Genomic DNA, 23,435 nt, shown 5'->3' with positions numbered 1-23,435 from the left:
AAATATACTCACCTGTGTATAAATCTATTATAAAATACTTTGAAAACTTTATCACCTGTTTTCTGATTCATTTAATCAAATATGGAAAATTAATACATTTTATCTCAGAGGTAGATAATTTCCAAAAATTTGTAGACCAGTGTTATTTATATTTAAATATCAGTCCTCCACTTACAACCACAATTAGGCCCAGAATTTTTGTTAGAAGTCAGGGTAGTCATAAAAATGAATCATGACATGTCAGTCTGACCAAATTTTATAATAATTTTACCATGGCCGTTAAGCCTCCCTAGTGGATATTTTTTCTGGTTTTTTGCCAGAAACTAACTAAACAGGTTTGCAGATAATGATCAAATGGCTGCATGATGTTACAACTGGTCAAAAATGCAAGCCTGTTGCTAAGTGCCATCATTGTGATAGTATGACCATAGAAGTGGTGCAATGGCCATAATTTTGAGTACTGGCCATAAAGTACTTTTTCTGTGGGCCAGAACCTCTGCAGCTTAGATATAATAATACCTATATCATTAAAAAGGAGCAAGGGAAATCCCAAGAATTAGTGACCAATCAGCCTTGTGACCAATTAGTGGCCAATCAAGACAATATTAGAGAAACTGGAAGACTGGATAGAGATTAACAAGATTACTTATAATGAACAAATAGATTTCAAGAAAGGTCAACTGTCAGGTTTTGTTTTTATATTGCTTCTAAATACGAGAACAGTTCCACCCAACATTTGAATGTAGCAACTACTAATTTGATGGCGTACTTTGACTCAGTAGAAGTAGGCTATGGTTGAAATTAGGTAATACTAGCATAGATAAGCATGCTAGTATCTATAGAAGCAGTTCTTTTCAGTTATATTTACGAGAATGAAAGAGGTTTATGTATATTGCTTACTGAAGCAATATCAACAAAATAAGAAGTAATGCAAAGGCTGAATCCTAACAACAATATTGTTTATTACTTACACACACACTTTATTCCCTCATATGTCAGCTAGGTTCTTAGAACGTTTCCCTTTTATCCCACTCTGATAATATAGTTAAACTCTCAACAAGAGTTGAGTTGAAAGAATGTTTAAAAAGCTAGAGCATTACAGCTAATCCTCATTTAGTAATCACAATTTGGGGATGACAGTGCAGTTAAGCAAAGAGGTCACTAAGTGAAACTGCACTTTCCTTTGCTTTACAGATCTACAGAGGTCATAAATGTGATCATTGATAATTTTTCATCGCTGTCATAACAGAACAGTTGTTAAACAAGGGCTATCTTTATGTGCATATAAATGTATGTGTGTGCATACATTTGTGTGTGCATCAGCAAAAATATGCAACATATTTTTGCTGATAATGAAAAGGAAGGGAGACTACTATAGATCTATTTCGTGCTTATTTACCTTCATCAGGTAGCCACACCCTTTTTACTGGGATTTGAACCCGGGGCCTCTATATATATCATGCATATATATCTTAACCTCATGAAGTGGTATGATATGTTCAATGGAGTATTCATATGGGCTGAATAGCCATCAGTCCAAATTGTTTTAGCAGTTATACGCTGAGCAGGAAATTTGACTACATGACTTCTGAGATCTCGTCTAGCCCCTATAATTTTACACACCGTGAAAGAATTCACTAGTACACATAGTGAAAGAGCACAATCCTTCACTGAATTAGAAATGATAAAGGAAGTTTTTGATCAGCTGTTACATTTTAACATTTGAGAAGGAAAGGATCAAGTACTAATAAAGTTACTGGCATTGATTAAAGTGGGATGCCTTCTAACATAGTATCAATATTTGCCACACCTGTGATGAACATTTTATAGCTGAGCACACTAATACAAAATTAGGGGACAGTTTTAAACCATGGTTTTTGAATAAACCATCATGGATTGATTTACCACCACTCAAGTCAAAAGCAAAGAAACTAAGACAAATCCGGCCTTAGATTTGTAGGCAGGCAAAAGTGTTCATTGTGCATTTTCCCTATTCCTTGTTTATCCATTCTATGCATACCTTTTAGATGAATTTTCAAGAATATGTTCATGGCAAAGAAATATATAATCATTTACAATTCTTTCAAAATAACATCAAACCATGTTCCAAATTAGTTTATGGACCTAGAGCAAATTCTTGCTTATTCAGTGATCATGTGCATATCTCATATTAAGTTTTTAAACTAGCACATTATTAATGGTTTAGTATGATACAGGCCTAAATTTCTAAAAAACTGCAACTTAATGTAAGCTGGTGGTAGATGATGAAGTGTGAAAAATTTTTGTTGTGTAAAATGAATATAGATTTATTAATTTGTTTTAGGACACTGGTGAGGAAGGATGGTGGAGAGGCATTCTTAATGGAAAAGAAGGAGTTTTTCCAGATAACTTTGCAGTTCAGATTCATGAATCTGATAAAGATTTTCCCGTAAGTACTTATTGCAGTTTTTAAAAACTTAGCTTTTCTCTAAAAAGCTGGTTTAATAATCAAGTAGTGCGTTTTATAGATTAATATATATGGTATCCCAGGCTTTTTCCATAATTAAACATTCCATTTTCCTCGCTCAATTATTTTGGACTTGCAATTGTTCTGTTAATATAGCATTGCCATAACAATGGAGCTCTTTGGAGAAATCTTATTTGAATGACATAATGGTCCGGTCTTTATCATGTGGCCTAACCTTCTTGCCTTTTGTAAACTCCTTAAAACCCACCTCTGCCATCAGGCATGGGGGAACTGAGATATCTCCCCTTGCCTATATAGTTTTATGTATGGTATGTTTGTGTGTATGCTTTTTAAATAATGGGATTTTAGACTTTTAATATTAGAGTTGTTATTTTAGACATTTAATATTAGATTTGTTATTGTATCTTGTTTTATTTTATTACTGCTGTGAACCGCCACGAGTCTGCGGAGAGGGGTGGCATACAAATCTAATAAATAGTAATAAAATAATAATACTACCACTGTTCAGTATTTCAAATTCAATCTCCAAAAATTGCTTCAGAATGTGCAGGGCCATGGATGCAATCCTTGTCTTCAACTTCTGAAAACAAATCCTCTTAATCTTAAATCATACATTTGCACTATACTACTGAATGTAGACAAATGCTACATTTGCACTTTTATCAGTCTGAAACTTCTTTTGGAAATGTGAACTCAACATGATGTATACCTATAATAATGTTAGTACTTTCATTTTTGGGTCTGAAATATTTTTAATTCAAATAAAGATCCTGGCTTGGATCTTTAAAACCTTCAGCAAAATTATATAAAATCTAAATTTTCTTCCTGGCCATGTGTTATTCTTGAACTGCCTGTTTAGGTTATTAGGTGTGGTGATTAGGGATTACGGAAATCTTTCTAAACCACACAGAACAAGGTATATATCAACTTGCAAAGATTTCAGGTTGCCATGAAAAGGGGAGGGGAACTGGAGGAGGACTAACTGCCATAACTGTAAATGTATTCCGCAAATGTTTATTTTAGTGATTGTGTCCTAGGCTACCAGAATCAAAAAGGAAGGAGTGGGGCTCACAACCCACCAACATGATTAATTGGAGAATGTGATTTATGACATTGTCAATGAGAAGGGGGGAAACAGGGTCATGACGACTGCCAGCCTGCACGAACTCAGTTCTGCCTGTAATGGAGGATTGCTGAGGTGTTGCTTTTAATAAATCTTTTGGACTTTGTCTCATGGCTCCTGAATTAATTAGAGTGTCAGAAACTTCACAGTATATTCTGTATGTAAAGAATAAGTAAATGCAGCTTGCACTAGTGAATTGAAGTATCTGGAAAAAGTGTTACAAAACACATTGTACACTTGGAATTCAATGAATGACTTTAACAAACTTACAAAATAGATTCCTGAGCAAATTTTGGCAAGTATTCTAGAGACAGGTGGTACACTAGGAATAAAAGAATAAAGGAAAAATAATAAAATCAGAGAGAAGTTCAAGGACCTGGGACCAAGAATAATACCAATTAAATGTTTATAAGCAATCTAAAGTTAGAAATAAAGTTAGAGATACCAAATTGTAAAAAATAGAATTGCTAAGTGCAAAATTGCTAACTTCAAATTCTTGGCCTTTTGATCAGTCTAACTTTTTATTTTCCTGATCATTTTAGAAAATTTGGTCTGCCTAAGGTTTGTAATCTTTGCACCAGTAACTTATAGACTGTACAATTGAGTTACAGTATACCTGTTGTTTTCTGGGTCTTAATTCAAGAAAATACATGGCATGAATATTAGTTATTTATATTTTGTCCTCTTTGCAGAAGCCAAAGAAGCCACCACCTCCCGCAAAAAACCAAGGTAGGGTTTTATTAGACCATAATTGCAAAAGAGAGTATAGTTGATTGGAAATTATTAATAGTCTCAATCAGAATGGTTGTTATTTAAGATGTTGCCTATTAGATGAAATCCATTCATACCCAGTGTGTATTGAAACAGGCAGTTTTCATTATTGGAAACAATGATGTGACTTCTTGTGAGCCATCACTTTCTGCTATACATACAAATACTGTAGGTGTCAATTAGTGCAGTTAACAAAACCCATGAAATGGGATTTCACCACAATATTCAAAATAATAGTTGCACAGAAAATAAAACAATTGGTTCCAGTTCAATAGAAATTAAAAATTCTAAATATATTTTATATGTTTATTAATGAAACACTATATAACAGCAAAAAAGGGTAATCCCATACCAAAGTATATGTGGTATCTCTTGTATTGTGCTGTAGTTCTTCAAAATGAGTACAGTATTTTCTTTTCTGAGCTGTCCCTGAGCAGAAAAGTTCTTCTCCATTTTGCACAAACAAAATTCACATCTTCAATCTCAATGGTGACTGCTCAAGCCTAGTATCATTTTATAAATCTCAATCAAATTGTTCACTATTCAAACTCGCATTAATTGTGACATACCTATACAATAATTTATATATATGAATTCATGACTTCTATTAATACAAATGAGATAATTCTGAACATTCTATGTGATAGTGTAATTATTTTTTTCAATAGTAAAAAATCTTTTTAACGATATATTCAGTCATATATTTTAAAAGGCTATGACATTAAAAAAAATCATGTTCTTAAGGTCTAAAATTCCTGCGCTTGTCAGCACTTCTAATTGGATTTTTAGTTCTGCCACATATTTGATAGATATACAATACATTTTAGTATTAATTGTCATTGTGCATTTTTAAAATATTGACTCTATCTGCAGGTTCTAAGGCTGATCTTCTGCCTGTGGAGAAGTTTCCTCATCTCAGGAATGAAGAAAAAGGTAAGATCAAGTTTATCCTGTGATACTAAAAACATAAATGTTCAGGACTGCAGTTTAAAACAAAGCAGCTTTAATATAAGCATATGATGTAGGTAGTTAAAAAAGAGCTAAATAAGAAAATTCATGTAATACAGTATTGGTAGAATTTTAAAACTAGTCGTATCCCTGAAATAGCAATCACTAACTATAAACACTGTTGTGCAATATTGCAAATGTATGTAGATTTAAAAGCATTGCTAATAAATCTTATAGCCAGGGAAAATCAATATTTTACAGACTTTTTGAATAATATGCTGCATTCCACTTGTATCCATTTGAAAAGAGTCTGTTGCTGCTGTATGACCTGAGAGAGTAAAGAAAGGAAGCAAGGGAAGGAAGGAAACAAGGAAGGAAGATTCCTTGGTCTTAATTCAATTATGTGATGCTTTTTTCTTAGTCTTATTTGAAATTGTTTCTAGAATGCAAATTGGGGTATTTGTTCAAAACCACCAATGCCCATGGAAGAAAAATACATTATTTTTATGCTAAACATAATTCTCTGCTCCCAGATGAAAAAACAGTGTTGGATCAGAAGATATCTAAACCAGTGGCTCCCCAAGTACCACCAAAAAAACCTGTCCCTCCAAACAAGACTAATAGCATATTAAAAGGTGGGATGTTGCTTTCAAAATGGCCAGATAAAACAGTTTTGCAACCATCAGTTTCTAAGTAAGTATCTTATTGGGTGCATGAAATTCTTTGACACGTTGTTTTGAAATTACTGTGAGACAAAGTTTGAACATGATAAGAATTGCATATGTAACTATATTGAAAACTATTAACACATCCTTATTTACCATTTATAACCCTGTCCTTCCGAAGAATCATTTTGAGATGGGGAGAACATACTATAGGTTTTTACACTCACACTTGTTTTTGCCATCTTAATTTGTTTTCTTTATTGTTATTTTCTCAGACATACAGAGTAGTGAAATGTAATTTCTCAAATGTATGATGAAACCATAAATTGCTGAGTATGTAAACTATCAATTGTAGTAACAGATAAAAGAGAACTGAAGGAAGAAACCTGCCTGTAAGAAGTGTGTCTCTGCGTATATCTCAGCCTCTAATTCACAATGTGAAGAACTGATGTAATTTTTGTAAAAGCATATAGAAGGTTTTTGTTACATGTTTTATTTTTCCTTAATTGTTGATAAAAGTATTTAACTTTCAAACCTAGGATAAATGGTGAAATTGCATCCTGGAGACCAAAGTCCGAAATTGAGCCAGCAATGAAACCAAAGATAGACTCTGAACATTTACCATTGAAATCAAAATCAGGAGAGGTAGACTCAGCCGCACTATGGAACTTGAAAGAAACAGGTAAATTTGAAAAGTGTACATAATGACCCTCAATTTTATGCTATACAGTATTAGAATAAACCACATCAAAGAATAAACAACATCTTCAGTGGATTCAGTTGTAGAAAAGTTCTGTGGTAGAGGTTGGTAGCAGAGGACCTACAGGTATAGCAGAGGACCTATAGGTACAAGTGTATCTGAAACTACTTCCCTTCATGGCCCTCAGGATTCCTTCATACTTTCTTCTATACTTTTAGTGGTAAATTTAAAGAGAAAGTTGTCTTACAGCAAAGCAGACAGCTCTAGCATTATTCTTTCATCATAAGAATGCTTCTGAGCACCTTCTGGGATCACATGGGCATTGTTAGAAAATGGAAATAAATGGAAATAATGGTTGCATCACGGTGTATTACTTGGATACATACTCACCTGCCTTGAAAAAGTTTGAAGTTTGCTAACTTGATATCTTCTATTCACAATTGCTTCCACTCAATGGCAGATGTTTCTGATCTTTCAAAATTCCAGATGATGTCTCCAAATGTGGACTTTGTCTTGCTTATGGCTTAATAAATATTCATTTTTTTAAATACTGGAAGATTTTCCCTACCTCAGACTTTTGGAATTACAGTATTTAAAAATAGTTATTCAAATAGACTCTGCAGGCTTCTGGAATTTGTTTCTTTGTTTCTTTGTTTATTAATTTACTTTGGAATTATTCCAATACTTGGAAAGCTGAATGAGTTGCACTGTATAATGTTGAGAATGCTTAAGCCCATTAAAAGTTAACATTTCAAGTAGATAATGGGAAAATAATGTTTTTGTATTATGCATATTTTTAAAGAGAATCCTTAAAATAAACACTTTCACATTATGGAACACATTCTGTTATTTTATTATGCTTCAAAAGCACCTATTTTATTAAAGTTCAATGCATATAAAATTAAAAAGGAATAATTTCCAATATTTTATATTTTTTTAAATAATTCGCTAGTTTTGTATTATAATTACAGTATTTGTCCTAATGTCAGAAAGGATCTGCAGAAGTGAGTGAAATAAATTAGTATCTGATAAGCAAATTGAGGGTCTAGTAGGAATAAGTTTGGGTCTCATTCATATTAACAAAGCAGAAATCAAAATACTGAAGCAAAGTACAAAACTTCTTTCATAGTTCCTAGGTTATTAGTTATTAATTGGAGTTGGTATTTCTTTCAGAATCTTTATTTTAATTTGAGCACAAGGTAGTATAGTAGTGAAAGTGCTGGACTAAGAGGAAGAAGGCCTAGTGTGGCTCTCATCTCATTAGTGTAGGTTGTTAAATAATTTTGTTATTTGAGCATGCAAATATTCTAGATGTACCAAAGCTCTTTATCCTTTGCTTGGTTAGAGTAAAGTTAGGGGAAAATTTCAAAAATTCCAGAACAGCGGATTTCATGTAGGGAATTATGGAATGTTTCTGATCATTGCTGTTCAAGTGTCTGTCAGTATGGTTTGAGGATGTTTGTGTGCAAAGTTCACCTGAATCTCCCAGAGTGATTCAGGGAGATGTAAGCAACAGGTTTTGTATCTATACTGTACATCTTCAAGTTCTAAAACACTGTTTGCCTGGACAGGATTAAACAGAGTTTGTAGAGAATCATGCAAATGACTTCTTTCACCTCTTCATAAGGCAGATCTTCCAGTAATTACAGGGCAATAAATCATCTGTTATCTTAAAAGAGTTAGGGCACATAATACATCTCTCTATATCCGTGCATCTATGTTTCTAAGTATGTTTTCTTTAAATAAGAAATGATTGTCTTTAAAAAGAAATCCCATAATTTCCATGTAGTCAGTGACATAGGATTTTTTGCTCAATTTATAAACTGAAATTGATTTACCTTTTTAACCTCCTTTCCCTTTTCCCTTCCCCCATGTATTATTTTACCGGAACAACTTTTATAAAAGACAACACTATAAAACTGCTGTTTAGATTACTAGAATATAATTTTGAAGGATTTGCTGCTATGTATATGCATTCTGTAGTGTTAGTGGCACACATCCTTTACTACTTTAGTAATAATGCTGATGGCTTTTGATTTGTACATATTTGCAGTATACTTTTAATCTAATTTAGCATTTAGAAAGATAAACAATTTTTGATTTATATATATATATATATATATATATATATATATATATATATATATACACACACACACACACACACACACACACACACACACACACACAGTGTTCCCTCGATTTCCGCAGGGGATGCGTTCCGAGACCGCCCGCGAAAATCGAATTTCCGCGAAGTAGAGATGTGGAAGTAAATACACCATTTTTGGCTATGGACAGTATCACAAGCCTTCCCTTAACACTTTAAACCCCTAAATTACCTTTTCCCATTCCCTTAACAACCATTTACTCACCATTATTACTGGTACTCACCATTGAATAAGACACTTAGTGATCCTGATATTTATAAACATAATTATTTATTAACAATAATTATTTCTTTTGTTATTTATTTGCAAAAATTATATGTTTTGAGATGACATATGACATCATTGGGTGGGAAAAACCGTGGTATAGGGAAAAAACCGCGAAGTATTTTTAAATTAATATTTTTTGAAAAACCGTGGTATAGGCTATTCGCGAAGTTTGAACCCACGAAAATCAAGGGAACACTGTATATATGTTTTCATAGATATTCACGGGTACAGGTATGACGGTCTTGGTATATTCGGGTTTCTTCCCGTGTAGGATTTGGAAATTTCTGGCGACGTTTCAACGAGGTCTCACTCGTCATCTTCAGGCTGGTGTTTCTGTCCTTGATCTAAGACGAACACTGCGAGACCTGAGCTGCCTTCCTTTTATAAATACTGGTGGCTGGGTGTGGTTTGATGGCTCAGCAATTGCCTGCTGTGTAGAAACTTCCTGGTGAGTCAGTGGGGTAACAATTGGGGTCGTTGATGTAGCTGAGGTATGCTGATTAGACAATCATTAACTAATTAACTACAACCATTAACTAATCAGCATACCTCAGCTACATCAATGACCCCAATTGTTACCCCACTGACTCACCAGGAAGTTTCTACACAGCAGGCAATTGCTGAGCCATCAAACCACACCCAGCCACCAGTATTTATAGAAGGAAGGCAGCTCAGGTCTCGCAGTGTTCGCCTTAGAACAAGGACAGAAACACCAGCCTGAAGATGACGAGTGAGACCTCGTCGAAACGTCGCCAGAAATTTCCAAATCCTGCACGGGAAGAAACCCGAATATACCAAGACCGTCATATATATATATATATCATATTAAAAAATTCAGCAAAAAAACATGTGATACATATATGTGTGTGTGTGTGTGTGTATGCATGCATGTATGTACGTATGTATATAATATTTGTTATGTTTATATTTACACATTATATGCATATATTAATCCAATTTGAACATGTACAAATTGTGTACATGTACAAGTTTTATGAGTGTAGTAGTGTAAATATTTATTAATTTTCCCACTAAATATTTCTGATTTCTGACTTGCTCTCTACCTGATTGGATTGCTGTCTTCCATTCTGAATCCCAATAATGTCCTTTCCATCTGAACTTAAGACAAGATAGTCCTCAACTTACAACAGTTGATTTAGTAGCTATTCAAAGTTACAACAGCACTTAACAAAGTGGCTTTTGACCACTTATGACCATTACAGCATTCCATAGTCACGTAATCAAAATAAAAGTGCTTGGCAACCGACTCATACAGTATTTATGACAGTTCCAGCATCCCGGAAACCCGGATTCCCTTTTGTGACCCTTTGACAAGCAAAATCGATGGGGAAATCGGATTCACTTAACAAGCATGTTACTAATTTAATAAAACTCATTTAACAATGTTGCTTAGCAACATAAATTTGGGGCTCAATTGTGGTTGTAAGTCAAGGACTATCTGTAGATGTGCCATGGCACCTATGGTGGGTGTGTCTTTTTGGAGAGAGATTCCTCCTCCAGAGTAATAGATCAACAGGCCTCCTTCCCATACAACATCTGATGCATTGGATCACTCTTCTTTCCACATGTAGTATAGGCTCACACAATTTGCCTTCATCTCAGTACCCTGAGGAAAAGCTCTGGTGAAGCCTCCTCTTCCTCCTCCTCAGCTGATCCAATGGATTGCTTGCCACTGCTGAGGGGAGGGGAAACCAAGAAAGTCACAGACCACGAAGTCAACTAAACCCCTGCTCTCCATTCTGTTATGTGCCCAACGATTCCCTTCCCTATAGGGAGGAAGGGGACTCACCCATCAATGCCAGTGCCCCTCCCGAGCCTGTCCTACCTTACCAGCAGGCGCATCACTCCTTTCCTCATCCTTCCTCTTTCCAGAATATAGGCTTGGGGAAATCAATAGCCAGTCCTACCTTGTCAGCAGGTATTCCAGAGTCATTCCCTCATCCTTCACTTTCTGGCACCGCTGTTTGAGGTTTCAAATTTTGGCCCCACTTTTAACACAGCCAACAGTCATTCAGCCAATTGGGCACAGGCGCAAGGGGAACACGGGAAAGAGAGTGGAAATACAATCTCTCCTTTTGCACCCAGCCTATGGGTTTCTGGGAGAGTGCCATTGGTATTGTTGCACTGAAGTGCCCACAACTTTCCCAGATTTCATTTCCATAGGAGTCATGGCTCTCAGCATTCTCTAAATTAATCCATGTCAATTGCTTGGTTTAATAATTGTTGCCATGTGCTTTCCAAGTTTGCACAATTGAAGTTACAAATTTACAAACAGACATGAGAATGTTAGCAGTAGTCAGATACGGCATTTAAATACCTTAATCATTCTCAGGATAGCAGTATCATATCAGGTATCAATGATCATAGTACAGATAAAACCTTTAAACAACTAAATCTGCTTTTCTTAAAACCTGTAATAAAATAGGCAAATAACAGTAGACTTCCCTATCTGGCGGGAATTATATTGTTCTCTCTAATACATGACCCAAATAATAATTTGGGTCATGCAGTTGAATAGTTTTTAATAATGGATTGCTGTCAAATTCATTCACTAGTTTCTTTCCTGCTATTTTCCCATTGTGTATTACAATATGCTATTTCCTTTTCATTTTTAAACTGTTATCTAATCTTGCTCTGTAGTCTACAATATAACTTTGTAACATTTGTAAACATTTTGTGGGTATTGTTAACATTTTAGCTGTTAACATTTTAGCTGCTTTTAATCCCTACTAATTCAGTCTTCAAGACATTCCAATTAATAAATTATAAACAAACCATGCTAGCGTACCGTTGCATTCAATAAACTAAATACTGTAGTACTGTACTATTTAGTTAAGTCCAACTTTGTAAAGTTGAGATAAATGTGAAAAATACTTTAGTTCTTTATTTCTGTAAACCTTTGATGTTGTGTGTATGCATGGAGTTCTGTTCAGCACTATGGGACAGGACTTCAGTTTGCATAGTGAATTTTTTTATTTGTGAGGAATCTAGAATCCATATCCTAGCAGAAAAGCTTTGATATGCTTTTAGAAGATGTACACAATACTTTAATAAGTAGAAATCAAGAATCCCTGTCTTCTACCTCTTTGTTCAGAGATAGCTGAATTTCAATACTTCTGAAAAAAGATGGTCATGGATCCAGTGAGTTACGGTAGTTAGAAATGTACCCAGAATCAACTTAGCATATTTTTTAAAAATAACATAGATTCTTCCCCTGAATGAAATGAATGGATGTTGCTAAAATAAAAATGTCCTGATTATGTACTGAAGATAATGCTACCATATTTTTCCTGCAAGATACTTTTTTTCTGTTCAAAACCTTTTCTAGATATTCGTCTCCTTGACTTTTCTTTCCAGATTTTGTTTCCTATCCTGTTTGCCATGTTTCCCTTCTTACGTGTCAGGAAATTACCCTCCCCTTCTCCATTTTGGTAAGAAACTTTCTTTATAGCAATCCACATCCTTTGTTCCATATTAATTCTTGAACCTAAATTTCTATTCTTGGCTATTATTAAACTATTTTTTAAAACTAATGTGTTTATGTCTTAAAGAATTTACACTAAACTGTATCAAATGAAAACTGTTATATTTGGATGATTTTATAATATTGTTGCATAAAAGGTAAATTTTGGTAATTAGTAAAATCCCTCTCTTTTCCCATTTCCATCTCTTTTTCCTCTCTTGAGCTCTTCAGCATATGGTTAATTGGTATAGTTATTAGGCAACTACTTCATTAAAATGCAAAATAAATTTTATTTATTTATTTTATTTATTCAATTTTTATGCTGCCCTTCTCCTTAGACTCAGGGCAGCTTTACAACATGTTAGCAATAGCACTTTTTAACAGAGCTAGGCTATTGCCCCAACAATCCGGGTCCTCATTTTACCCACCTCGGAAGGATGGAAGGCTGAGTCAACCTTGAGCCGGTGATGAGATTTGAACCGCTGACCTTCAGATCTACAGTCAGCTTCAGTGGCCTGCAGTACAGCACTCTACCTGCTGCGCCACCCCGGCTCTTTAGTACCAGTAAGTGCTCTGATTTTGAACATGGGTGACTGGCAAAGGACAACAAAATTTAGCAGGAAGAGGAGTTAAACTGTACTATTATTGGGGCAAATTCATATTATGCCTATAGAAAACAGTACATTTGTGAATTTCTGCCTGCTGTGTAATTGCTATTAATGATTGGGGTTTTTGCATCTCTTATTTCCTAATATAACTTGCCTCATTAAATAAATATGTACTGTGTCAAGGTACGATTAAAAATAGTTGTTTATTTAAAATTAATTGTTTGATGACTGTTCACAGTAACAATGGCCTTGAAACAAATGCTTTATAGCCATAAAGCACTGTTTGACTGTTATAATATGTCCTGCCATGTGTGCCCCTCAGTCATGTGACTGTATTTTGGGTGCCTGCAGCCTGTTTGCATTTATGACCAGTTGCCAAATGCCCTGTGATCATGTGATCACTATTTACAACCTTCTCTGCCAGAATCATGATGGCAAACCTATGGCATGCTTGCCACAGGTGGCACGCAGAGCCATATCCAAGGGCACGTGAGGTGTTGCCCTATATCAGCTCCAGCGTCCAGCTGATTTTTGGTCTTCCAGAGGCAGGAAGCCATTTTTGCCCTCCCTAAGCTTCAGAAAAGCCTCCTCTAAAAGCTGTGCGCATGTGCCAAATGGCAGAGTGCCAGACCCAGGCTGCCCAGCCAATTTGATGAAGCGAGACAATGTCAGCCATTTTCCGGTGGCAGAGCTAAAAGGGTCCAGTAGAGCAACTATGAAGGCATGCCAAGGGCAAGGGGCTGGGATGCCAAGAGGGCTGGAGTCGGTCTGCAAGAGAGTGACAGGCAAAATCCATTTTGCCTGAAACAACGGGTATTTTTTGTCTGAAACAGAGGATGGGACAGGAAACCACCCAGACAGCAAATGCTGCCCCACGTACCTGAGTAGGCTCCCAGCATTCCTCGTGCACAGCATCACCATCCCAGAAAGGAAGCATCAACAGCAAGCCTCTTTGTGGCTGTAGCGGCAGGCGATGGGCTCAACTCCAGGCACCCCTCCCAACCCCCGCCCTGCCTGCTGTCAGCCGAGCAAGTAGCAGAGTGGGGAGGCCAGCTGGGTTGGTCTCCTCACTTTAGTTGCCATGGTGGGCTTTGGCAGCATGTCTCCCCATCTCAGGAGGGAGCCTGACTCGAAAGGCCTGGCCGGGCTCTGTTGGTGGTTGGCCTCTCTGCGCTGTGCTCTTGGATGCTGTGCCGGCCATTGGCCCTGCCAGCCCCTGCAGCATTCCTGCCATGCATGCCCTGATCCCAGCCACTTCTCCCCCGCCTGCCAAAGCAGGGCCCTTGTCCCAGCGCCCCTTTGATTGCTCCTGAGAGGAAGTTTCTCCCAAGCTCTGCTGCCTACGGTATGAGATGTTTCTCCATTGGCCAGCTCACTTGCCTGTCTGCCTGTCTTCACCACAGTTATTGCAAGGAGAGAGAGATCCGAAAGGCTCTGGTGAGCACCTGGTGCCAATGGAGAAAGGAAAGACTAAGGCCAGGTTCACCTGCCTTTCTGATCTTGCTCTTTTTGCTGGGAGACTCGGCTCCTTTTCTCCCTTTTCCTGCTTGGGTTTTGGAACATCTTCGTGGAAATCCCACCCCTGGCTAAGGGCGAAGCGACCAGAAAAAAGCAGGAGGCGCGAGAAAGTACAGGCAGTGTTTGGCAGCCTGGATTCTTCTTTTCGCCTTCTCATGGCTCAGAAGTCCAGCAGGAAGGGAAGGGGAATTGGTGGCTGGCCTGAAAACAACCAGAGATGTGCCATCGCTACTGCCTTCCTCTCCCCCCCCCCCCCAGCGCCACTGTCGCCCAGCAGGAAGGAGTCTAAAAGCTGAGTCAGACTCCTCTCGAACTGGAGAGACATGCTACCAAAGCTCACCATGGTTATTAAAGTGAGAAGAACACCCTGGCTGGGATCCCCACTTGCCCTCTTCGGGATGTGGGAGCGCTGGCTTGGCTGCCTGCCCCCTTCCCTGCCCCATTGTGGTTTTGGTTTGTGTTTTAAAATGAATCAGGCGCTTGTGAAAACAGCAGCAGCGGCAAAGCCTGATAGGAAGAAGATGGGGCATGTGAGGGAATCCTGGGGGGAGGGCAAGGTGTGCATGAGCTAGCCGGTAGCTCTTGCCCTTCCCCCTGCAGCTGCCGGTGCTTTTCTGGGGTGGCGGGGTTGCACACAAGGAATGCTGGGAGCCAGCTCAGGTGCACAGGGCAGCATTTGCTGACTGGGTGGCTGCCTGCCCTACCTGTGCTCCTTCACCAGCTCTGATCATCTGGCGGCAAGAATGGTGGGGCTCATGCGGGGATGTTGCGCCAGCTGCGATTGACTTTGCACTCCACAATTTTTATCAAGCAAATTCTGAATAAAGCACAGGCACAGTGCAGTGCACATTTGGGAGGGGGGTTTGCATATGCATGTGGTGTGTGCGTTACATTATGGGTACTGCCACGCATGCAGTAGCGTATATATGCTGCCATTTTTGGCTTGCAACAGCAAAAAGATTTGCCATCATTGGTCCAGAAAGTCAGTGCAAACAGAACAGACTTTAGATTTGAGATCTATTCCACAGAGTGCTGAGGTACCGGATTTTTCAAAGTACAAGCTGCATTTTTTTTCCCCTTGTAAAAGAGGCTGAAAATTTGGATGCCTCTTATACTCTGAATCTAGCCCCTCCCACCAGTCATCCCTCGCCCTTTGGCCCCTGCCTCCCAGCAATTTGCCTCTTTGCAGCAAACTAAATGTTTAACTAAACATCTTGTTCCCATAATCATTCGCTAAGCAAAATGATGTATCATAAGGCAACAACTTTTGAATCAAGATACCCAAAATGGGTTAACTTACAGAATGTGTCCAAATTCCTGGACCCATGATTTCCATGGAATTGATATTTGTTAAATTTTATAAAACAAATTATGACATTAAAATTATCATAAAACTATTTATGAAATAATATAAAATTTCAGAAAATCTTTCCTGTACAGATGTTTGACAATAGTATACAGTTCTGTATGGGCTATTTTCAAGGCAGATACATCTCTGAATCAGGGGCTCCTACCTCCTGCTACCAGTGCACTCTGCACGCAGCATGGGGAATCTCATGTGTACATATCCCTAGTGTGATTTTGCTTCTGTGCATGCGCAGGAAGCAAAAATGCACCAAAATCTCACGAGGGGACACGCGCACAAGATTTTGGTAATTTTTTTGCTTCTGCTCATGCACAGAAGCAAAAATCCCTGAAATATCATGTGTGTGTGTATCCTTTCTTACGATTTTGCTTCTGCACATGCGCAGGAAGCAAAAAGTACAAAAAAATTAAAGAGAAAAGATGGTGGTGCCCGAAGGCTGGCACTGGAGCTGTCATGTGCAATTTGCACAATCTGACAGCTGCTACCATTGTGCAGTCGTCTACCGCACCAGTAGCAACCCATCCCTGCTCTGAATGTATGTATCTTAGAAGGTAGGACATTAGGAGTACTGTCATTGTTGAAGGCATTGAGGAATCTGATAAGAAAATGTATCTGAAATTATAATCCAAGGGCACTATGGGTTACTTAATAAGGGATTAAATGACTGGAAAGTTGAAGTGTAAACTGGGCGCTGGTCTGAAGCCTGCCACCTGTGTTGATTTGAATATATTTATTTATTTTATTAAACAAATTTATATAGCTGCCCAACTCACAAAGTGACTCCAGTGGCATACAGCATTAAAAATCCACCATTGAAAAATCCACAGTTTAAACCCCACCAGTCTATTCTAGGTTGGATATTCAGCTTTTGATTATTTTGATCATTATTTAGACTACTTTGAAAATCTGGTTTGATTTTCTGGCTTCTAGATTCGAGACATTTGAACCTAATTCTAGATTCTGACATACAGTCATTTATATTAGATTATATTTGGAATATATTTAAATGCTTGTCCATTTTCCATTTTGTCAGATTGAGATGAAAATAGCAGAGGTAATAGTCTTAAAATGACAGCTCACTCTGACTCAAGAGTTTCACTGCAATATATATTTTTAAATGTTCTTCTGTTTGCTTTAAAACAGAGGTAACGCATATGGAAAGGACAGCTTAGTGGCCTCATGTCTTTCTAGTCATAAGCTTATACACAGATTGTGCTGAAAGTTTTTCTTTTCCATAAAAAGAAAATAAAATAAAAATTTTCTGGACTGGCAGATAAGATATGATTTTTTTAGCAGTTCATTATCTTGACAAATGGCATTTTGCAAGTTTGTGCATGTTGTAACTTCCAGACATGAAATTACCTTCTTTAGACTTGCCAAGCATATTAATTTTGAGAAATAATGTAAGAAGGTCAATAATCTTAGTGTGACACAAATTCCAGCAGTAACTTTTTGACAGTACTCTATGCTACAGATTAGACCAGTAATGGTGAACCTTTTGAAACTGTTGTGAAAGCATGCCCCATCCTTGCACAACTTTCAGAGACTCTGGAGGCCATGCAAAAGCACACCCCATTCTCGTGCAGCCTCAAAAAATCATGCAGGAATGGGTATGCTTTTGAGAATAGTTGTTTTCAGGTGTTGATGAAAAGGGGTGTGTCACTCAAAATGTTGTGGCATCTCTCAGGTTTACTATCACTGGATTAGACAGAAAAATGTCTTAATCCCACCTAATCTTACTATAGCGAGAGGTCATAGTTGCTCACAGAATGGCCAGCGTGTGATTTCAGAAGCTCTCAGAATTGAGTGACTGCATCAGATGGAGGAGGCAGGCTTTGGAAAAGCAGGCTGGCATATCCAGTGGCAAAACACACATCCTTTTGTTGGACCATTGTAGGTAGACTAGTTGGTATATCACGGAGCAAAACACACCCTTTAATTGTACTATTATAGGTAGCCTAGTTAAGTATAAAAAAGATACTGTTAAGTATAAAGAAGGCCAAAGTAGCACAATCATTTGGTGTCAGGCCTTGGCAGTACAGTAGCACAGAAGCAGGCTGGCACCAGGAGAAAGGAGCCCTCAAAGTTAAATGGCTGATGTAGAAGAAGAAGCAGATAGTAGTGTAGCAGATGTAGTTCTGAAGTAGTCCCAGTTAACTTATTAAACCAGGTCAAAGAAAATTGATTTGATACCAGACTTATATTATTACAGAACTGTTCAAGTGAAGCAGTTGTACTGTGTAGAGAAGGTTTGGTAGAAGTAGGTTGATGGGTAGAGGAGGAATTGTAAATGATTCATGCATATGCATTATTAGATTATTTTAATGAGTAAAACTCAGCTGGGTGACAGACCTGTAAAATGCATGGGCTTAAGCGCTTTCTTAACTTAAACACAATAACTGTTTATTAACATTTCAATTGTTAAATTGTTAACCTTGCTGTTCTTAAAAGTCATAGACATGATGGTTCATTCTATTCTTAGCTTTTACTCAGTATGGAGATTAAAACATGCTCCAAGCAAAAAGAACAAAGAGAAAATTTTTGATTTGAAACTCTACTGTTGAAACTAAGTTCATATTCAGAGGGCAGAAAGAGTTGAAATGACCAGAAAGAATAATATTGGCATAAAGCTGCTTAATTAAATTAAATATTATATTCCAATTAAGAGCATTGAATGAAGTTGAAGCATGCTCAATGCCAATCACAGTCTATACAAAATATTGTCTTACATGCCCAGTTTAAAAGTTAGTTTTAAGAGTAATTACTGAACAAATTTTGGTGCCAATATGGGATAGGTTGTTGAATATTGATTGTCTTCCTGAACCATCTCAGCAGATGTTCACAAGCAACCATAGTCATATCCTTCAACCTCTGTCTTAGACTGCTTAGTACTCCAAAGAGTTAAGGTAAGGGTTTTTACTTAGTACTCCAAAGGGTCTCACTTCCTCACATAAGTATTTAATATCCTCTCAATATCTCCATATCCTCAATAAATTAAGTAGCAATGGAACTTGATTTGATGCCTTGAATCCCAGCCAGTCTTGAAGGTAGATGAATTTATTGCTGATTACAGTAGTCCTTGCCACTCTTTTATACTGCTGCTGATGGGTGTATTAGCTGAAGAGAATTAGATATCAGGACTGTGTTTATCAGCTAAACATAATCTTCCAACTGTAGCTCTGCCTTAATTGTCTATACATTTGTAACTTGTTTAGATTTTTGCAGAACATTGAATATGGGGCTCCATTTAAAAATATTCTTGAAATTATTTAACAGAGTTGGAAGGGACCTTGTAGTCCATCCCTCCACCCAAGCAGGAGACCCTACACCAGTTCTGAAAAATGACAGTCTAATCTCTTTTTGAAAGCCTCCAGTGATGAAGCTCCCACAACTTACGAAGACAAAATGTTCCGTTGGTTGATTGCTCTCACAATCAGAAAATCTCTCCTTATTTCTAAATTGAATTTCCTTGATCAGTTTCCATCCATTATTCCTTGTCTGGCCTTCAGGTGCCTTGGAAAATAGCTTGACCCCTTCCTCTCTGTGGCAGCCCCTCAAATATTGGAACATTATTATCAGGTCTCCACTGGTTCGTCTCTTCACTGGACCAATTCCTGTAACCATTCTTCATATATTTTAGTCTCCAGTCCCCTAATCATCCTAGTTGCTCTTCTCTGCACTTTTTCTAGAGTCTCAACATCTTTTTATAGTGTGGTGACCAAAACTAGGGGTGGTCTTACTATTGTTTTATAGAGTGGTATTAATACTTCCCTTGATCTTGAATGTATCCCTCTGTCAATGCAAGGATTAACATTGGCTTTTTTGACTGCTGCAGCACACTACAAGCTCATATTCAATGGGTTGTCCACTAAGTTTCCAAGATCCTCTCACAGTTACTTCTATTAAGCCTGGTTTCACCCAGTCTATATGTGTACTTTGTTTTTTCTAAGTGTAAGACTTTACCTTTCTCTACATTGAATTTATTTTATTAGGACCCAGTGTTCAAGTCTGTCAAGATCCATCTGGATCTTGAGACTATCATCTTGGGCAGTTATGGTGAATGTTTTCAGTACTGAGTGCAGAAAAAGAAATGCACACGGCATAAAGTGCTGAAAAGGGAGCACACACGTGCTCATCTGGGCTGCAACCAGGAAGAGGAACTGCCCAGGGGGCATGTGAATGCCAGAAAACAAACTTCTGGTTTCCAGTGCGCACATGTATACTAGCCAACGTCTTCCAGTTATTGCCACACATGCGCATGCACCAATCATCTGGCTGGCGTACATAACTCACACCAGAAAATGGAAGACAAGCTCTTCTGGTTTCCGGCATTGCCATACACACAGAGGACAGCTGATCATCGCATGCGCACACAGACCAGAAACCTGGAAGAGGAATGGGCAGCAACACCCATGTCAAGTGGCATGGCTCCACGTGCCACTTTCCGTATGCATACCATAGGTTCCCCATCACAGAGCTAGGATGTTAGCTATTGCTGCCAACTTAGTATCATCCTCAAATTCAGTAAGTTCCCCTTCTATTCCCTCAGCTGAATCATTTATGAATATATTGAAGAGCACTAGGCCTAAGAAGGAACTTTGTGGTACCCCACTGCTTATTTCCATCCATGTAGATATAGGCCTATTAAGGACTACTCGTTGAGTATGGTTTGTCGGCCAGTTACAAATCCTGATGGTGATGCTATCTATCCCACTTTTTTCTAGCTTATCAAGAAGTAGGTTGTGGACTACTTTGTTAAATGCCTTGCTGAAGTCGAAGTATGTTATATCCACAGTATTTCACTGATCTACTAATTTAGTCTCTGTTGAAGAATGAAATAAGATTGGTTTGCCATGATCTGTTTTTAACAAACTGCTGCTGGCTGCTAGTTACTAATTTGCTCATTTCTAGATGTCGGCAGATCTGATTTTTTTATTATCTCCTCCAATATCTTCCTGGGTATTGATGTTAGGCTAATTGGTCTGTAGTTTCCTGGGTTTAGTTTTTTTTCCCCTTTTTTGAAGATGGGAACCATATCAGATCTTTTCCAGTCCTCTGGTAGTTCTCCTGGGAATTTGTTTTATGCAGCTAATAGTCTTAGTAAAAAGCTATTATATTTATGCAAATAAAGACTATCTTTTAATAAGGACTTCATTTCCTTTTTCGTAATTATGAGGGTCCTCACTTCAATTAATCAAAAGCACTTTTGATAAATCAAGTATCAGGAAATGAGAATTTAACTTGAACCCTTGTACAATTGTGAAGTAGAAATTTAAAGAAATCATCAGTAAAGATAGTATTCACTTAATGACTGATCTGTACAGTGTCTGTTTGCAGTTTTAGTCCTGGAAAACTAATTTGCAATCATTACCAGTTTTTCTGACCTTTACAACTTTTCTCTTTCTGTCAGATGTTTGCCATTCCAGTCGGTTAATATGCATTGTCCTGTACAAAAAATAGTTGTACATTTGCAGTTACATGATTTTCATTTAGGAACCACTTTGCTTAACAACTGAATTACTGGCTCAAGTTACGGTAACTAAATGAGAATTATCTCTACTCTAGAGCTGTGTTTCCCAACCATGGCAAGTTGAAGATATTTGGACTTCAACTCCCAGAATTCCCCAGCTGGCTGGGCAATTCTGCGAGTTGAAGTCCAAATATCTTCAACTTGCCAAGGTTGGGAAACACTGCTCTAGAGTATCTCTACTCTCTTCTTGCTGCTGCTAGGAAAGAATGTATGAGGGACGTAGTTCAATGAAAAATCTGTTACCTGGAGCCTGGAGGGCTCTCTATATATGAAAGTATATTAATTGGGATCAGTAATGTAACTAGCATTGTCTGAGAGTAAGGAGATATGGTGAATATAGATACTACTTAGGTTACTGTCATTCATTCAACAAAAGTTCAAATGGTATTGAACAAGGGAGACTTATTACTATCAGTAACCCTGTGATCACATGATTGTGATCTGTGTGCTCCACCTGCCTCATAATTATTGAAGCAAGCTGCAGTCACATGATCACAATTTCTGAAGTTTCCTGCCAGCTACCCACAAACAAATTAAGTGGAGAAACCAGTAGAAAGTCAGAAATAGCAATCACGTGAGATCTCCTAAATAGGTCAACCAGGGATGCTGGAATTGCCATTGCTAAGTGACACAGCCACGTGATATCTCATTTTACAGTACAACTGCATTGCTTAGCAATGGCAGTTTTGGCCCAGTTGTTGTCATAAGCCAAAGACTACGTGTAATGTAAAATAAAGGTTGTGTATAATTGGCTTGGTGGGCATAATTTTGATATGCTTCTTAGAGATGTATAAACAAGATACAAATATTATAAATGAAGAAGTGTACATGAGATGAATAGGCATAAATAATATTTCAGGGTCATGTCCTATGGGACATGTCACAAACCTGGAGCATGGGAGCTGGCTCAATAATGTCTCTATTTGAATTGCATGCTGTTTCGGTGGAAATTTGTGAGTCTCCGACAGTGTCTTGCTTTTTCAACATTTTTTAAAAATGGCATATTCTTTTAACCCATTAATACTCACTCCATTTCTTTTCCATGCTAGAATGTAGAGTATCCTTGGTAGCAACATCTCAAAGTAGATATGAGATGTTGAAATCTCTTGAGCTTTCATTATGTTCTCTGCTTTCAATTTTGTTTAGAACTTTTAAGTTTTGATGATCTATCACCTACCTCAAATAATTTATCACATCCAACTGCAAATAGGCCAAAGATGCCTGGCAAAAGACTTCCTGCTCGCTTCAATGGCAAGAATCCTGTGAGTATATACCTATCATAATGATTAAATTAAACAGGCCCCAAAGCATGACCATTATGCCTGACTGGATTGGACAAATAAAAATATTTTGGGCAGAGAAGGATGGGTATTTAGCCTGCACTTGGAAAATAAAAAATATCAGAGTGTCTATGGAGATTCTTAGTCATTCCGGGCATAGTTGTCCCAAAGATGTTTTCTTCAAGAGGCAACTGGATTTTCTGTTTGTGCTTTGAAGATGTTTCACTTCTCATCGAAGAAGCTTCTTCAGCTCTGACTGGATGGTTGGGAATGGAAGGATTTATACTCCTTGCATACAGCTGGTCATTTGCATTCTGTTAGCAAGTTGTTTAGGTCACCTGGAGGTTTATGTGTGTCATCAAGGTCACCTGAGTGGTGCCAATGGATGTGGAACTTCTTGGAACTGTTGAAAGGACTGTTATAGACTGGAGATAGATGATGACATATCCCTTCCCCTGAGCGAGAGAGTGCTATTCAGTTTTGAGATAGATGGCCTTATTAACCCCTCTTTTAAACCAGCGGTCCTCTCTGTCCAAAATG

At 37.7% G+C, this 23,435-nt stretch overlaps 1 protein-coding gene across 1 annotated transcript in view; it reads left to right on the top strand.

Moving 5' to 3' along the window:
* CD2AP (CD2 associated protein) overlaps positions 1-23,435 on the top strand; it is an 85,893-nt gene that overhangs the window by 49,581 nt on the left and 12,877 nt on the right. Inside the window, exons 9-14 of the mRNA XM_070732405.1 lie at positions 2,324-2,428; positions 4,283-4,319; positions 5,235-5,294; positions 5,843-6,002; positions 6,514-6,656; positions 22,762-22,877. Of these exons, the coding sequence (XP_070588506.1) occupies positions 2,324-2,428; positions 4,283-4,319; positions 5,235-5,294; positions 5,843-6,002; positions 6,514-6,656; positions 22,762-22,877 (621 nt within the window). The remainder of the gene's footprint in view (positions 1-2,323; positions 2,429-4,282; positions 4,320-5,234; positions 5,295-5,842; positions 6,003-6,513; positions 6,657-22,761; positions 22,878-23,435) is intronic.

This window comes from Erythrolamprus reginae, chromosome 1, assembly GCF_031021105.1.
Source record: "Erythrolamprus reginae isolate rEryReg1 chromosome 1, rEryReg1.hap1, whole genome shotgun sequence".
NCBI classification, from domain to species: Eukaryota; Metazoa; Chordata; class Lepidosauria; order Squamata; family Dipsadidae; genus Erythrolamprus; species Erythrolamprus reginae.
Note: the sequence above shows the minus strand (reverse complement) of the source record. Positions and strands in the feature narration are given on the sequence as shown.